The 18,115-nt window shown below is 41.2% G+C and overlaps 3 protein-coding genes across 3 annotated transcripts in view; 2 read left to right on the top strand and 1 right to left on the bottom strand.

Annotated features, from left to right (window-relative positions):
- The first annotated feature begins 263 nt into the window (after window positions 1-263).
- Window positions 264-4,384, top strand: LOC109888539 (protein-lysine 6-oxidase-like). The gene is made up of 5 exons (XM_020479708.2): window positions 264-1,255; window positions 1,519-1,627; window positions 2,202-2,496; window positions 2,571-2,666; window positions 4,265-4,384. Exons 1-5 carry the CDS (start codon window positions 388-390, stop codon window positions 4,382-4,384), a joined length of 1,488 nt encoding a protein of 495 aa, XP_020335297.1. The 5' UTR covers window positions 264-387.
- A 5,723-nt stretch (window positions 4,385-10,107) lies between these two features.
- The window catches only part of LOC109889171 (myeloid-derived growth factor-like), a 9,290-nt gene continuing 1,282 nt past the window's right edge, over window positions 10,108-18,115 (top strand). Inside the window, exons 1-5 of the mRNA XM_020480393.2 lie at window positions 10,108-10,404; window positions 11,025-11,075; window positions 11,318-11,379; window positions 11,734-11,815; window positions 17,865-17,937. Of these exons, the coding sequence (XP_020335982.1) occupies window positions 10,264-10,404; window positions 11,025-11,075; window positions 11,318-11,379; window positions 11,734-11,815; window positions 17,865-17,937 (409 nt within the window). The 5' untranslated portion in view covers window positions 10,108-10,263. The remainder of the gene's footprint in view (window positions 10,405-11,024; window positions 11,076-11,317; window positions 11,380-11,733; window positions 11,816-17,864; window positions 17,938-18,115) is intronic.
- The window catches only part of LOC109889170 (uncharacterized), a 23,443-nt gene continuing 22,369 nt past the window's right edge, over window positions 17,042-18,115 (bottom strand). The window contains exon 3 of the mRNA XM_020480392.2: window positions 17,042-17,637. The gene's annotated coding sequence lies outside the window, so the exon portion shown is untranslated. The remainder of the gene's footprint in view (window positions 17,638-18,115) is intronic.

Raw genomic sequence — 18,115 nt, 5'->3', positions numbered from 1 at the left:
TGCATTTTCAGCAAAAAATCTCAACGTGCTCTGAGAAAGGGCTACCGCTTATGCGGAAAATTTACTTATAGGCCTACTGAACAAATAGCCTAGTTGTAATAACACGCCCGATATGGTGACGAAACGGTTAAGTTAAACATGGTGTCTGTAAAATAAGCCCTTGCCCCTCTCTGTGCATGCGTAGACAAACTAATTATATGAAAGTGAGTGCCTACATTTCCACTCCAAGTAGTTCACCTGAATGTCACTATGGAGATGTGGTGCGCAACTCCCTGACAGAATCAAGTGTGTACAAAACATCACCCGTACCCCAGCATCACTTAGATTACATTTGTACTGAAGTGACAAATTTACGAAGTGTTTTGTGTAGTTGCAATACTTTTTGCCATGGAGAGGTTCTCTTTTCTACTTTTTTGCCTGCTTTGTGTTCTGGTTAGTTTAAGCACTGGACAGCACCATTTACGTGCGCGAATGGGGCCATGGAGACACAGAATCCAATGGGAGAACAACGGTCGGATGTATAGTTTACTCAGCACGGGGTCTGAATATCTCGCACCGGCGAGGAAACTACCTGCTCAGCTCTATCTGACCACCAATAATGATTTCAATATACGTCACCCACCTTCCCCGAGGGACACGGTGCCGGTGGCGGGATACCCAGGAGCGCGTCCCCCTCCCCAAGGAGGCACCGGTTCCACTTCCAACGGTACTGATTCCGGGTCTCTCCAGGAGTTCTCAGGCAGTGGGATACCGAGGGGAGGACGAAACACTACTCGGGTTGATGTCAGCCTGCCGGTTCCGCGACAGGTCTCTGTGTCACCGGTCAAAAGCGAAGAGAATGCGCATGATCAGGGCACGAGCCAAGCGCGACATGAGACCCCAGAAGCATCAGCCCACCCACCCACATCTGGCTACGTGAATAATTCCGAGGATGCAGACAACAGACAACGTGCCCAGCGCATTGCCCAAGCAGCGGATTCTATTCCCTCGTCCAGACGCATTCCAGCTCCAGAATCAAATACATCTCCAACTGCGCTGAGTGCGCTTTCTAACAATGGCGTGGAGGCGCACATCACTCGCTCGCAGCCCCAGCAACCGAGGAGGGTTGAAAGTAATAATATGATAGGTGATTATGATGATGATCCCACGGACCCAAATAAAAACCACCAAAATTCTGTTTTTTATAACGGAAGAACCAGAGAACCTGTGCGTCTTCCACCGGGAACAGGCTATGGCACCAGATTATTTCATAACGGTAAGGTAGACAGTATGTGAAAATTAGGCTAGCTTTTCTATATCTTATATAGTAAGGTGTTCTATTTTACACAGGGCCATTTGTTTGCATTATGCAGACATATTTTTACATCCAGATAAAAGTACAGAATATTACAAACAATACATAAAACACTTCAGACTCTCTTGTTGATAAAAATACAAATGTGGTAGGTTACAACAACCCTCACACACCCTTGTAAATCATACAGCTAACACGGATGGATTGTGATTCCTCTTCCCCAGGTCTCCCAGACCTTGTCCCTGACCCCTACTATATCCAAGCTGCTTCTTATATTCAACGGGTTCAGATGTATGCCCTGAGATGTGCAGGAGAGGAAAACTGTCTGTCACGGTAGGAGTTCATGTTTTATTATTGATTACACATATCAATGTGTAAGATCAAAACCACTAAAACATTTATATTGGCATCATCAATGTATTATTACACAAATTAATCATATTTGACATATACAGTCATTTGTTTGATTAGTGGTAGACATCAGGCAGGTTGTGTCGACCAGACTTCCTTGGCACTGGCCCATTTGGAAATAACAGTATAATGACAGTACCATACAATCTGGCAGCCGACCTCGATTTTTCCCTCTGTATCTCTGCTCTGCCAAGTAAAATAAACTTCAAATGAAAGGCTGTGGATTCCTGAGGGGAATGTTAAACTGTCCCAAATACACCTCAAGCCTCCTCCTCAGTGTCTTCTAAAGCATAATACGTGAACTGTTACTAACTTGTTATTAAGCTGTCATTAATGATAATTCAAATTACGGTCCATGCCCTTACCTGTAATAATTGGGGCCAGGAGTTTTTTCTGACCAAGAAAGTTATGGTCAGGTGACATTGTCAGGAAAAACTCCTGACCCTAGTCATTATGTACAGTCTGTTATTTGTATTTTTTATTTCTCTCCCCCAAGGTCAGCGTATCGACCAGGTGTCAGAGACATCGACTACAGGACTCTACTGAGGTTTCCTCAGAGGGTGAAGAACCAGGGGACTGCCGACTTCCTCCCAGTCAAACCCAGACACCAATGGGAATGGCACAGCTGCCACCAGCACTACCACAGCATGGAGGCCTTCAGTAACTATGACCTGCTGGATGTCATCACAGGCAGGAAGGTGGCAGAGGGACACAAGGCCAGCTTCTGTCTGGAGGACACGAGCTGTGACCCGGGAGTCCGCCGACGCTTCGCCTGCACAGCACACACACAGGTTCTGATAGTTTAATTGATCAATTGATCAACCAATCAGTTTGTTATATGTTTTTAATCACATGTTTGGTACAGGGATTGGGTCCTGGTTGCTATGATACCTACAATGCCAACATTGATTGCCAGTGGATTGACATCACAGACGTGCCACCAGGAAACTATATTCTCAAGGTAACACTATAGCCACTTTAAGGAAGAGACAGATATACAGTGCGCTACAAAAATATTGGGGCAGTATTAGCTCTGTACTTCAGCACTTTGGATTTGAAATGATACAATGAGGTTAAAGTGCAATGAGGTTAAAGTGCAGACTGTCAGCTTTAATTTGAGGGTATTTCCATACATATCAGGTGAACCGTTTAGAAATTACATCACTTTTTGTACATAGTCCCTTCAGTTTAGGGGACCAAAAGTATTGGGGGAAATCCACTTATATGTGTAGTAAAATAGTCAAAAGTTTAGTATTCGGATAGTCCTGAATTAATCGTGAATAATGATGAGTGAGAAAGTTACAGACGCACAATATCATACCCCCAAGACCTGCTAACCATTACAATAACAGGGGAGGTAAGCATTTTTGAGGGTTATGATATTTGTGTGTCTGTCATCATTATTCACAATTAATTCATGACTATCTGTAATCATGGTAGCATCCACATTAGTGTAGAAGTGTTTAGAAACATATTCTATTCTTATTTACAATAAAAGTGACTCCAAAATGACACAATACATTATTTCACATTTGTCAGGGCTCCTCTTCCCGTTCGGGTGGCGCTCGGTGGTCGTTGTCGCAGGCCTACTAGCTGCCACTGATTCTTTCCTCCCCCTCCTTTGTCTGTTTATTGGTTACACCGGTTATGCGTTTGTGGTGATTAGTTGGGCTTTATTAGTCAGCCGGCCCGCCTGTTTCTTTGTGCGGGATTGTTTGTTGTAACATTTGTGTATGTTGGAGACGAACGTGTTTGTTCCTGTTTGTGGGTTTTTCTGGACTGTTTTAGTCCCCGTGTATGTTCCTGTTCGTGGGTTTTTCTGGACTGTTTTAGTCCCCGTGTATGTTCCTGTTCGTGGGTTTTTCTGGACTGTTTTAGTCCCCGTGTTTGTTCCTGTTCGTGGGTTTTTCTGGACTGTTTTAGTCCCCGTGTTTGGGGCATTTGTTTTTTAGCACCCAGTGTTTCGTGGGGTGGCCTATGTTCGCCGTGTGTGCATTAAAGAGCACTACCTTGAACTCTCTGTTTCCTGCGCCTGACTTAACATCCACGACACCCAGATCGTTATAACATTCATTTCCATTGCGCACAAAATAATCTGAAACACAACCAAAACAAACAGCAAATGCATCCAACAAGTTTGTAGGGTTACAAGCTTAATGTAATCATTACGAGCTAGAAACATGGGACCAAATACTAAACTTGACTACTTTAATACACATAGAAGTGAATTTGTCCTCATAATATTGGTCTCCTAAATGGGTGGACTATGTACACAAAGTGCTTTAATTTCCAAACGTTTCACCCGAAATTGAGGAAAATACCCTTAAATTAAAGCTGACCATCTGCACTTTAAGCTCATATTCATTGTATCATTGCAAATCCAAAGTGCTGGAGTACATAGCCAAAACAACAAATATGTGTCACTTTCCCAATACTTTTGGAGCTCACTGTAAACCAGATAGATGCAGCTCTTTGTCACTGGCATTTTTCAGTTGTCCAAAACATATAGCAAAACTAGCAACATGTCATTGACCCGTCTTGTCTCACGATGTATCTCAGGTGACGGTAAACCCAGCTATGCAAGTGCAGGAGTCAGATTTCTCAAACAACATAGTGAAGTGTGACATCAGGTACACAGGAAGCTATGTCCATGCCAGGAACTGTAGGATCACTGGGTAAGTCACAAGACTTTCTGTATATAATTGATAGACACATTTAATTTGTGATACTGTGAAATATGTGTTTGTTTATCATTGGTTTGTGTTGATTCTACAGGAGTTAACCCTAAATTGCTCTGATGGAGGGGACCATTTTCTGCTACCATACGGCTGCCAATGATAACCAAGCCAGACGAGTAACATGTATCGATTTGTATCAATATTTTTTGTTGAAGTCAGTATTGACACCTGTCTTTCCTTAAGCACTTTCTGGCTTTTTAAAATCATCCAATGCATATGTTCTTAGGTGTGAGCTGTGATGTACTTAGCTACAGTAAGTATTTAACAAGTTATCCTCTTTGTAATAAAGACATGCACGTTCTGCATGAAAGCAGCGGAGGTTGTATACAGTATGTCAAAGTTACAGTAGTATAATGCTAAGCTAAAATGTATACTATGGTGCTGTGCAAACATAGACATAACAAGTCTTCGAAAGGCCATTTCAAATCAAACAAATTTGTTTGTTTTGTTTCCCAAGTTGACGGTTATTCCAAGAAAGTCAATGGTGTTCTTGTCTCCTTTAGGCCATTTCTATTTTGATGGAGAATAAATGCAGTAAACCAGGCACTGACCCTAAAGTTTTTGCTTAGTGAAATGAGCCACACGTATGTACTTTATTTATGTGATTATATGTACCATATTCCTATGGATGGATAATAAAATGCATGGATTTCTTTGCTTTCTTTTATAGATTCAAACTACTACAGCAGGCATAATAACACCAACTGCTACTGTCAAACAGTATATATACTGGGTTTAATAATATATACAGTATATTTGGTTATTTTGTAATGAAAATAGATATTGTATGTTTTTGAGGAAGTTTTTCAGCAGTTCTTAGTTTGAGAATTTGTCTTTTGTAATAAAGTTTGCCTAAAAATGTTGAGAAAAATATCAAATATGACTGGAGCCTTATTTAAAACTCCCCCCTTTGTTCAGGGACACATTATTACATTTTTGTTAGTCACATGTCTGTGGATCTTGTTCAGTTTATGTCTCAGTTGTTGAATCGGCGCCGACAGAGATGGCCGCCTCGCTTCGCGTTCCTAGGAAACTATGCAGTTTTTTGTTTTTTTACGTGTTATTTCTTACATTAGTACCCCAGGTCATCTTAGGTTTCATTACATACAGTCGAGAAGAACTACTGAATATAAGATCAGCATCAACTCACCATCAGTACGACCAAGAATATGTTTTTCGCGACGCGGATCCTGTGTTCTGCCATACAAACAGGACAACGGAGTGGATTACATGCAGCGACCCAAAAAAACGACTCCGAAAAAGAGGGAAACGAGGCAGTCTTCTGGTCAGACTCCGGAGACGGGCACACCGTGCACCACTCCCTAGCATTCTTCTTGCCAATGTCCAGTCTCTTGACAACAAGGTTTATGAAATCCGAGCAAGGGTAGCATTCCAGAGGGACATCAGAGACTGCAACGTTCTTTGCTTCACGGAAACATGGCTCACTGGAGAGACGCTATCTGAGGCGGTGCAGCCAACGGGTTTCTCCACGCATCGCGCCGACAGAAACAAACATCTTTCCGGTAAGAAGAGGGGCGGGGGCGTATGCCTTATGGCTAACGTGACATGGTGTGATGAAAGAAACATACAGGAACTCAAATCCTTCTGTTCACCTGATTTAGAATTCCTCACAATCAAATGTAGACCGCATTATCTACCAAGAGAATTCTCTTCGATTATAATCACAGCCGTATATATCCCCCCCCAAGCAGACACATCGATGGCTCTGAACGAACTTTATTTTTAACTCTCTACAAGCATTTCGCTACACTCGCATTAACATCTGCTAACCATGTGTATGTGACAAATAAAATTTGATTTGATTTGAATCTTGTTATGTTCATGCAAATATTTACACATGTTAAGTTTGCTGAAAATGAACACAGTTGACAGTGAGAGGACGTTTCTTGTATTGCTGAGTTTATAAGAACCAACGCTGATGATGAGAAGCAGGTACGTCTCCGGAGTCTTTCTTTTTCCCAACGCAGTTAAGCCAAAACCACGCTCCGTTATTCAGAGAGGCGTTCTACTACGCTCCCATTGGCTAGCTAGCGTTGTCTCACTCACAGGCGATCAGCGCAGAGACAGTGACCTTCCAAGGTAAGGATGGAAAGTGTAATTTAACAATTATTTGCCTACCATAATGCAGGCCTATTATTATCATGTTTGGTAACATTTGCCCATTCATTTATTTTCAGAGTTTCAATGAGTTGTAAAAATGTCTCAGAACTGAATTCCCTAAATTGAAGGTCAGCTAAGTTAACGTAGGCTACTTAATATTACTAGCTAGGTATTTGAAGTTGTTATATTATCATTAGTAGTCTATTATCAGGTAAAAGCATATACTTATTATTCCTAATTTCTCAAATATTTATTAGCTAATCATTCAGGCGAATATGCTATGCTACAGCCATTGAATCTGTCTTTGAGTATTAACGAACATTAATGGCTAGCTCGGTCCAAGATATTGTTATTATATTTTTCAATCTTGAAATACCAGGGCAAATGTTATTAATCAGTGACTGAAATTTCGCACTACGTGATACTCACTTCTGGACTTGAAGAGCACTTAAAGCGTTGTAGAATGCCCCTCTGAATAACAGGGCGTGGTTTTGACTTAACTGCATTGGGGAAAAGAAAGACGCGGTATGGAGAGTGAACATTTAATTAGCACAGACATGGAACAGGACAGGAACAGCATCAGAACTGGTGATTGAGTCCAGGTGAGTCCAATGATTCACTGTTGTGTGTGATGAGTGAAGCAGGTGTGCGTAATGATGGGGGCAGGAGTGCGTTTAACTCAAGCTGAGCTCAAAACCATTTGAGGGCAGAGAAGTTGATTTCTTAAATTATTTAAGAAAACACGGCATGCCTCAGAAATGTATGAAATTATCTAACTTAGCACATTGTGTTTCTTGGAAAGGGAAAGAAAAATTAAAGGCTTGAGCGTGGAAGCTGCTCTTGCGTGTGTTTTGCCATGTCAGTATGTCATTAAAGCTGTCTAGAGGACCCACTCCCCTGGTGTCAACTCCATGTCAAGTGCCTCTTGAAATGTGTTTACATTCAGCCGCAGTGTTAACCAGAGCCTCTGTCTGATGGGTCCCATTCAGGAATGGAAAAGGTTTAACGAGTTACAAATACCCTAGAATTATTAATGATAACAATTTGGGTGAAGTAATGTAACAGGTCGTGCCTGTTCTTGAGTTTATAACAGGGGAATACTGAGCATGAGTTAAATTGAAAGGACTACACGTTAAGCACATTGCCTCATGTCCTTGTCATCTTAAACATGCCATGGAAATAAAAGAGGCTCCGGTTTGTTCAGCTGGATGGAGCTCATTTATTAAAGGCAAATGGTCTATGGAATGGCTCTGTTGCCACTGCTTAACTTGCTCCATGAAAATACCTGCTCCATGAAAAACCATCAACACATCCCCTTTAAGAACTTGACAAGAGGAAATAGCTCTGTAGTATTTATGATAACCTTCTTTCAAAGATGTGGAGGTCACAGAGTACATCTAGTATCGCCCCATATCCTTAGTGAAACAGTGAAAATCTACTTATTTTTATCATTAACCCTATTTTGTAACAAACCATCCTTCAAGAAACACATGAATAAGTATAAGGGTTACTCACTCTCGATGGGTACATAGGGAAACTAACTGTGTGCTTGAACTCTGTCCACAAACCACCAGAGGGATATTTCTGTCATCTTCCATCCAAAAATGGCCTCTCAGTTGTAGCTCACGCCATCTTTGGTAAAAACAGAGGTGCTGATGTGAATTGAAGTGTGACAGAATGTCAGAGAGAGAGAGCGATGGTGCCGGTTGTTTGCCCAGGGAGCCCAACGTGCTAAGTCTCAGTAATGTGCTACAGTTTGGGTGCTCCAGCCTGCCCTTTGGGTAATGGCGAGGAGCAGAGAAATTTCACGGCTACAGTGTCAGCCAGGAATCAGGCCAGATAACTGCTGAGATCAGCAGCAGGACTGATCCATCCTTCACGTACTTTACTGTACACAGCCATCCCAGAGCAGACCAGACCTGGGGGAGACATTGGTCAAACATACAGTAGTGGTTACTATACTGTCAATGTACAGACAACATCCTCAAAGATAAATAATCAATATTTGGGCTTGGGCTAAATGGGTATACAGTACCTATATGATAGGCTTGGGCTTTCAATAGGCTATTACTAATATCAGTAAGAATATAAAAATAAAATAATTGCACCTTTTTGTAGAATATCTAGAAAACATGGAACATTGGGAACTCAGGGTATTTTTAAATGTAATAAATGTTTCTTATTTGTTTCTTTAGAGTTATACAGCTGAGTGTCTGATGCTTCAAAAAGAGAGTGTTTACTTGGGCAGAACAAGGGATTCTATTGGTTAAACCCATTTGCACATCAATATAGTTTAACAAGTAGCCTGTTTGAAATAGAAAAATGTGCACTTATAAATGTCCCTGTGCAAATACCAAAGAGTCAATATGCCATCAGGGTCATTTTTACCATGGTAAAATCCTGTTATTCTATTATTTTTGGGCAGGGAAGAGGAGATGGGTGGGGAGACCAGCAGGATGGGGCTGGGGGTGGTGGGGAATTCTTCAAACTGAACTGAAACTAATGATCCTGTTATTTTTTGTTTATATACAGTCCTAAATACTAGTGTTGTTCCACATTTATAGCATACAAATGAGCGTCTGCCAAGAAGTCTCCCATCTGTCTAATACGCTCAATGAAGAGGGCCATAGAGTCAGGTGAGTGCTGCCCTTGTGTCTTGCTCATTCTCTTGCTCTCTCTCAGACATAGCAGGGTAGTGCTGAAGTGAAGACACGCAGGTTTGTTATTGAGCTTGGACAGGAATACACTTGTTTAGAAATACCCTAATTGTTAGCTTTTGGAAGCAATAAGAAAGTGTGACTGTTCTTCTACACACTTAAGCAGTGTGCATTGTATTCTTGCCGTTCATTCTGTCACATCCTATGGCCCTCGCCATACATCATCACCACATAAATCACGGACAAAGATCACAGTGAAGTATCCCTGAATTAGCAGTGCAGTTTCAGCCAGTGCACGTGAGGAACCTGAAACGGGATGGCCTTCTATAGAGTGGAGGGAGAGGGGCTTGTAGGGGTGAGTGTATGAAAGTCTCAGACAAGACTTAAATAAACAGAGACGTTGGCCAGTGCAGATCCAGAAATACATACAGAGTCAACTGCTATACCACTGTTATTTCCTATTACTATAGAACCAGGGCAGATGGGTTCATAATATTGAATATTCTACTTTCACAATATTGGTTTTAACATTTTCTTTACATTAACACTTTAAAATATTTTTTTATATTAAAAGTGGTAGAATTCTTGCAAAGACCGTTGAACTATTCATAATTGACCTGTGGACTGTGTTTTGGTTTTCTCGATGACTTGTAAACAATAAAATACAATAACAAACAATCAAGTAAAATAGAGGTTCTCCTGTAGATGAACTTAAGAACAATCAACTTAGTCACCAGTGCAAGATGAGACAAGAAAACAGCCTCAGTATTTTTAGAAAATGGCGCCCCCGTGTGGTGAAAATGAACTATCGCAGAGAGATACTGATTGGAGATTTAGATTTCTGCAGGGTGAAAAAGAACAATAAATTAAACTGTTTAACCACATATCAGTTTGTATTTGAAAACATCAGGAAGTTTCGTGTATTTGAGAGCAAAAACGTGTTTTTCACTAATTCCCTCATCACTTGAATTATTTTGAGTTCCCTGTGACGACACTCGGCAGAGCACTCGCATGAGTTATCGGTCAGTAGCAGCAGACCAAAATGGCGCAAAATAACTTTGCATTTATTGCTTTGTTGGTTGTAACGTCAACAGTTATATTGGCTAGTGCTGATGAACAAACGAAAACTGTGGAATTCAACGTAAAACCCGGCGGAATGGTGCACACGTTCTCTGAGAAAATGGTAAGCAATATAGCTAGCCACAACATCCAGCCAACAAACAGTATTGTACTACTAGACAGCTAGTGAAGTCGTGTATGTTGCATTGTAAGGTTGTAAGTGGCACAAATATGCATACGAATTGCCGAGTAACGTTATAGTTCCCTGCAAACTATCTTGCTGTTTGTTCACATATGGTAGCTAATTCAAATAACAACCAAGAACATGATGGCACCGCTCACAAATTGAAACCCTATGTAGATAAAACATTTTTTCTTAAGTCTCTGGTCGTCGCATGATGATGAGGAAACGACCTCTGATATGTTGACACGTCAGTACCGGAGTACTACAAGGAGGCTATTCATTGGTCTAGAATATATCTACATTTTCCGACAGAGACGCAATCCATGTTGTCTTTATGTTAAATCACAAATATTGAAAATAAAGTGCCCCGTTGTATTACAAATTGCAGATGTTTGAAATAATAATGAGCTATAAATTGTTTGACTCCCTAACACCGGATTTGACTTCCAAACACTTAGGCCTACAAATAAATAATGCGTTTTGTCTTTTAATGATCATTCCAGTCTCAATTTAATCATCAAGAAAAATGTGCAGACTACTAATTCCTCCTACTTTCACAGAGAGAATATGAATGTTCATTCACGTATGCATCACAAGGGGGAACCAACGAGGTAGGTTGTATCCTGATCTAAGTTTCAACCTAATAAATAGGACACTTCATTCTAGTCTAGAGTAGAAACATATGCTACCTGCAGTAAACGGATTCATAGGTTTTAGTGTGCAGTTTAAAAGTACATTCCAAAGTAGATCAACAGAAAGTACATTTTAACCTGTGCCATGCTACTCACATACCTAAAGAATACATAATCAAAATTATAATATAACATGTTTTCATGTTATGTTGTTTTAACAGCAATGGCTGATGAGTGTGGGCCTGAGCGACGACGACAGTCTGTTCTCCTGCTCTTTGTGGAGGTAAACTGTAATCCCTGGTGTGAGGTCACACTGAACAATCGAAGTTAGACTGCAGAGATTTCCATGTACACTGAATTACTTATTCATTCAACTGTCACTTGGTGGTCATTCACCTGAGATATCTCAGGTCAAGCAGTTCCAGTTTTTCATCTTGGCTTTGCCTAGTGAATAACTAACAGCAGAGTCAACAATTGTGCTTTATCTTGGCCAGGTCACAGTTGTAAATGAGAACTTGTTCTCAACTGGCCTACCTGGTTAAATAAAGGTGAAATAAAAAAATCGAATAAAAACATCAGTGGTGATTTAATCCCTATCTTCATTTGTGTTGATTTCTCTCTTCCTCTTTGTTAATAGACCCCAAGGGAAGTCCTACCTGTTTTTCACACAGTTCAAGGCTGAGCTGAAAGGAGCAAAGATTGAGTATGCCAATGCATATGTAAGTATCCACCATATACAGATGGGTCATGTAATTTGCTCTCCTATCAGCATTTCTACATCATAATGCATTGGAGCACAATCTTTGCTAACATGTTTTTGTGGTGTAAAGTAGATAAGGTATATGTCCAATGTCAGCATATTGTCGCAGCAGCATTGATCCGTCTTCTCCGCTGATCTCCTGGTTCAAGTGCGCTTCTGTCTGTCTCAGTGATAATGATGTAGAACTGCATATCCCAATGGAAACATGTCTTCTACATTGACTGTATGTACCTACCTACACATTTTTACACTTCGGTCTGTTTTTATCCTGATTTACTGGCAAGCTACAGCTGAAGTCAGAAGATGACATACACTTAGGTTGGAGTCATTAAAACTAGTTTTTCAACCACTCCACAAATTTCTTGTTAACAAACTATAGTTTTGGCAAGTCAGTTAGGACATCTACTTTGTGCATGACACAAGTCATTTTTCCAACAATTGTTTACAGACAGATTATTTCACTTATAATTCACTGTATCACAATTCCAGTGGGTCAGAGGTTTACATACACTAATGTAACAGTATAACTTTAGACCGTCCCCTCGCCCATACCCGGGCGCGAACCAGGGACCCTCTGCACACATTAACAACAGTCACCCACGAAGCATCGTTACCCATCGCTCCACAAAAGCCGCGGCCCTTGCAGAGCAAGGGGAACTACTACTTCAAGGTCTCAGAGCAAGTGACGTCAACGATTGAAACGCTATTTAGCGCGAACACCGCTAACTAGCTAGCCATTTCACATCCGTTACACTAAGTTGACTGTGCCTTTAAACAGGTTGGAAAATCCAGAAAAGTATGTCATGGCTTTAGAAGCTTCTGATAGGCTAATTTACATAATTTGAGTCAATTGGGGGTGTACCTGTGGATGTATTTCAAGGCCTACCTTCAAACTCAGTGCCTCTTTGCTTGACATCATGGGAAAATCCAAAGAAATTAGACAAGACCTCAGAAAAATTGTAGACCTCCAAGTCTGGTTCATCCTTGGGAACAAATTTCCAAGATGCCTGAAGGTACCACGTTCATCTTTACAAACAATAGTATGCAAGTATAAACACCATGGGACCACGCAGCTGTCACACGGCTCTTGAAGGAGACGCGTTCTCTCTCCTAGAGATGAACGTACTTTGGTACGTTCATCTATATCCACAGTTAAACGAGTCCTATATCGACATAACCTGAAAGGCCGCTCAGCAAGGAAGAAGCCACTGCTCCAAAACCGCCATAAAAAAGCCAGACTACGGTTTGCAACTGCACATGGGACAAAGATCGTACTTTTTGGAGAAATGTCCTCTGGTCTGATGAAACAAAAATAGAACTGTGGTGGCCATAATGACCATTTTTATGTTTGGAGGAAAAAGGGGGAAGGCTTGCAAGCCGAAGACCACCTTCCCAACGGTGAAGCACATGGGATGGCGGCAGCATCATGTTTTGGGGGTGCTTTGCTGCAGGATGGACTGGTTCACTTCACAAAATAGATGGCATCATGAGGAGGAAAATTATGTGGATATATTGAAGCAACATCTCAAGACATCAGGAAGTTAAAGCTTGGTCGCAAATGTGTCTTCCAAACGAACAATGACCCCAAGCATACTTCCAAAGTTGTGGCAAAATGGCTTAAGGACAACAAAGTCAAGGTATTGGAGTGGCCATCACAAAGCCCTGACCTCAATCCCATAGAACATTTTTGGGCAGAACTGAAAAAGCGTGTGTGAGCAAGGAGGCCTACAAACCTGACTCGGTTACACAAGCTCTGTCAGGAGAAATGGGCCCAAATTCACCCAACTTATTGTGGGAAGCTTGTGGAAGGCTACCCAAAACGTTTGACCCAAGTTAAACAATTTAAAGGCAATGCTACCAAATACTAATTGAGTGTATGTCAACTTCTGACCCACTGGGACTGTGATTAAATAAATAAATGCTGAAATAAATAATTCTCTCTGCTATTATTCTGACATTTCACATTCTTAAAATAAAGTGGTGATCATACCTGACCTAAAGACAGGGAATTTTTACTAGGATTAAATGTCAGGAATTGTGAAAAACTGAGTTTAAATGTATTTGGTGTGTGTAAACTTCCGTCTTCAACTGTAAATCAAAGCTAATATAGGGCTTTATACGGGTAGAGATGATAAAATAGATTGTCATGGCAACACACAGTACCATTCAAAAGTTTGGACACACCGACTCATTCAAAGGTTTTTCTTAATGTTAACTATTTTCTACATTGTAGAATAATAGTGAAGATATTAAAACTATGAAATAACACATCTGGAATCATGTAGAAACAAAAAAGTGTTAAACAAATCAAAATATATTTTATATTCTTTGAAGCAGCCACCCCTTGCCTTGATGACAGCTTTGCACACTCTTGGCATTCTGTCAACCAGCTTCACCTGGAATGCTTTTCCAATTGTCTTGAAGGAGTTCCCACATAGGCTGAGCACTTGTTGGCTGCTTTCCCTTCACTCTGCGGTCCAACTCATCCCGAACCATCTCAATTGGGTTGAGGTTGGGTGATTGTGGAGGCCAGGTCATCTGATGCAGCACTCCATCACTCTCCTTTGTGTTCAAATAGCCCTTACATAGCCTGGAGGTGTGTTGGGTCATTGTCCTGTTTAAAAACAAATGATAGTCCCACTAAGCGCAAACCAGATGGGATGGCGTATCGCTGCAGAATGCTGTGGTAGCCATGCTGGTTAAGTGTGCCTTGAATTCTAAATACAGTGGGGCAAAAAAGTATTTAGTCAGCCACCAATTGTGCAAGTTCTCCCACTTAAAAAGATGAGAGAGGCCTGTGATTTTCATCATAGGTACACTTGAACTATGACAGACAAAATTTGGAGAAAAAAAATCCAGAAAATCACATTTTAATGAATTTATTTGCAAATTATGGTGGAAAATAAGTATTTGGTCACCTACAAACAAGCAAGATTTCTGGCTCTCACAGACCTGTAACTTCTTCTTTAAGAGGCTCCTCTGTCCTCCACTCGTTACCTGTATTAATGGCACCTGTTTGAACTTGTTATCAGTATAAAAGACACCTGTCCACAACCTCAATCAGTCACACTCCAAACTCTACTATGGCCAAGACCAAAGATCTGTCAAAGGACACCAGAAACAAAATTGTAGACCTGCACCAGGCTGGGAAGACTGAATCTGCAATAGGTAAGCAGCTTGGTTTGAAGAAATCAACTGTGGGAGCAATTATTAGGAAATGGAAGACATACAAGACCACTGATAATCTCCCTCGATCTGGGGCTCCACGCAAGATCTCACCCCGTGGGTTCAAAATTATCACAAGAACGGTGAGCAAAAATCCCAGAACCACATGGGGGGACCTAGTGAATGACCTGCAGAGAGCTGGGACCAAAGTAACAAAGCCTACCATCAGTAACACTGCTTCAGGCAGTACATGTCCAGGCTCATCTGAAGTTTTCTAGAGAGAATTTGGATGACCCAAAGAAGATTGGGAGAATGTCATATGGTCAGATGAAACCAAAATATAACTTTTTCGTAAAAACTCAACTCGTTGTGTTTGGAGGACAAGGAATGCTGAGTTGCATCCAAAGAACACCATACCTACTGTGAAGCACGGGGGTGGAAGCATCATGCTTTGGGGCTGTTTTTCTGCAAAGGGACCAGGACGACTGATCCGTGTAAAGGAAAGAATGAATGGGGCTATGTATCGTGAGATTTTGAGTGAAAACCTCCTTCCATCAGCAAGGGCATTGAAGATGAAACGTGTCTGGGTCTTTCAGCATGACAATGATCCCAAACACACCGCCCGGGCAACGAAGGAGTGGCTTCATAAGAAGCATTTGAAGGTCCTGGAGTGGCCTAGCCAGTCTCCAGATCTCAACCCCATAGAAAATCTTTGGAGGGAGTTGAAAGTCCGTGTTGCCCAGCAACAGCCCCAAAACATCACTGCTCTAAAGGAGATCTGCATGGAGGAATGGGCCAAAATACCAGCAACAGTGTGTGAAAACCTTGTGAAGACTTACAGAAAATGTTTTACCTCTGTCATTGCCAACAAAGGGTATATAACAAAGTATTGAGAAACTTTTGTTATTGACCAAATATTTATTTTCCACCATAATTTGCAAATAAATTCATAAAAAATCCTACAATGTGATTTTCTGGATTTTTTTCTTCTCATTTTGTCTGTCATAGTTGAAGTGTACCTACGATGAAAATTACAGGCCTCTCTCATCTTTTTAAGTGGGAGAACTTGCACAATTGGTGGCTGACTAAATACTTTTTTGCCACACTGTATATCACAGACAGTGTCACCAGCAAAGCACTCTCACACCATCAGACCTCCTCCATGCTTCACGGTGGGAACCACACATGCGGTGATCATCCGTTCACCTACTCTGCGTCTCACAAAGATACAGCGGTTGGAACCAAAAATCTCAAATTTGGACTCATCAGACCAAAAGAGAGATTTCCACCAGTCTAATGTCCATTGCTCATGTTTCTTGGCCCAAGCAAGTCTTCTTCTTATTGGTGTCCTTTAGTAGTGGTTTCTTTGCAGCAATTTGACCATTAAGATCTGATTCACGCAGTCTCCTCTGAACAGTTGATGCAGAGATGTTTCTGTTATATGAACTCTGAAGCATTTATTTGAGCTGCAATTTCTGAGGCTGGTAACTCTGATGAACTTATGCTCTGCAGCAGAGGTAACCCTGGGTCTTACTTTCCTGTGGCGGTCCTCATGAGAGCCAGTTTCATCATAGCGCTTGATGGTTTTTGCAACTGCATTTGAAGAAACTTTCTAAATTATTGAAATTTTCCGAATTGACTGACCTTCATGTCTTAAAGTAATGATGGACTGTCTTTTGTCTTTGCTTATTTGAGATGTTCTTGCCATAATATTAACTTGGTCTTTTACCAAATAGGGCTGTTCTGTATACCACCCCTACCTTGTCACAACACAACTATTTAGCAGTAAGAAGGAAAGAAATTCCACAAATTAACTTAACAAGGCACACATGTTAATTGAAATGCATTCCAGTTGACTACCTCATGAAGCTGGTTGAGAGAATGCCAAGAGTGCACAAAAGCTGTCAAGGCAAAGGGTGGCTACTTTGAAGAATCTCAAATCTCAAATATATTTTTATTTGTTTAACACTGTTTTGGTTACTACATGATTCCATATGTGTTATTTCATAGTTGTGATGTCTTTACTATTATTATAGAATGTACAAAATAGTCAAAATAAAGAAAAACCTTGAATGAGTAGGTGTGTCCAAACTTTTGACTGCTACTGTAGGTATTTGAGAGAACATTATATTGCAGTCAGAGAGTACATTGTTACCCATGTTGCATTCAGATCTAACCATGTATTCTTCTCCCAAGTGAATGCTGCTGTGTTGAGAGTACAAACAACTCTCAGACTAGTGTCACATCACATGTAAGTTGCACACAGTTCTAAGGCAGTGGTTCCTAAACCGGTCTGTGCTGTGTCTGTCCCACCATAAGTTTTTTTATATCTCCCTCTGATCTACTATGTAAACTAGACTGATGTTTGTAGTCATGATGCAGTTTATTGCCACATCTTCACAGAAATCAATGGCAACCCACCAGTGTTTACCAAAACACCATACAGGGAAACACTGTTCTGAGGAGTCTGTCAGGCGAGGAGGCTTTGTACATCGCCGCACATACACTGCTCTCCCACAGGCCTCTTGACCATCCTCCCTCGCAAGGACAAAGCCTCAGACAGACGCTGTCGTCAGAACAGAACCGTTCAACCTCTCCTCCTGACGGCACTGTCCCCTGTGAAAAGACAGAGAAAAAAACAACACTCACTAAACATTGGGATAAAAATAACCAGCACTCCTGAGAAGCAGAACATCTCCTCGACCTTGTCACTCCACTATAACTCTCCTTGCCTCTGTCGTGATGAGTTTCTCTCTTTTCCATTCACACTTTCATCCCCTTGTTTGTTATCCCTTTTCTCGTCAATCCCCTGCTCCCATCTCTCCCCGTCATCGTCTCCACAGTCCCAGACTGTGGCGGGAGGACAGAGGGATGTGACTTTGAAGGAAGATGAATTCACTGTGGGGGATTCTACAGGTGAGATGACTAGTCTGCTTACTACTGAGCTCCATTCCCATATGTCTGTCACAACAGATCAAAACTATTCTTGTTTTTTACCTATTTGTCTGGAATGAAGTGTTTGCGACAAAAGTAGATAGCATTGATGATGAATCTATGGTATGCCACTGTCTACTACTGAATGTTGTTTTTTCAT

The sequence above is a fragment of the Oncorhynchus kisutch genome, linkage group LG4, assembly GCF_002021735.2.
Source record: "Oncorhynchus kisutch isolate 150728-3 linkage group LG4, Okis_V2, whole genome shotgun sequence".
Taxonomy (NCBI): Eukaryota; Metazoa; Chordata; class Actinopteri; order Salmoniformes; family Salmonidae; genus Oncorhynchus; species Oncorhynchus kisutch.
Note: the sequence above shows the minus strand (reverse complement) of the source record. Positions and strands in the feature narration are given on the sequence as shown.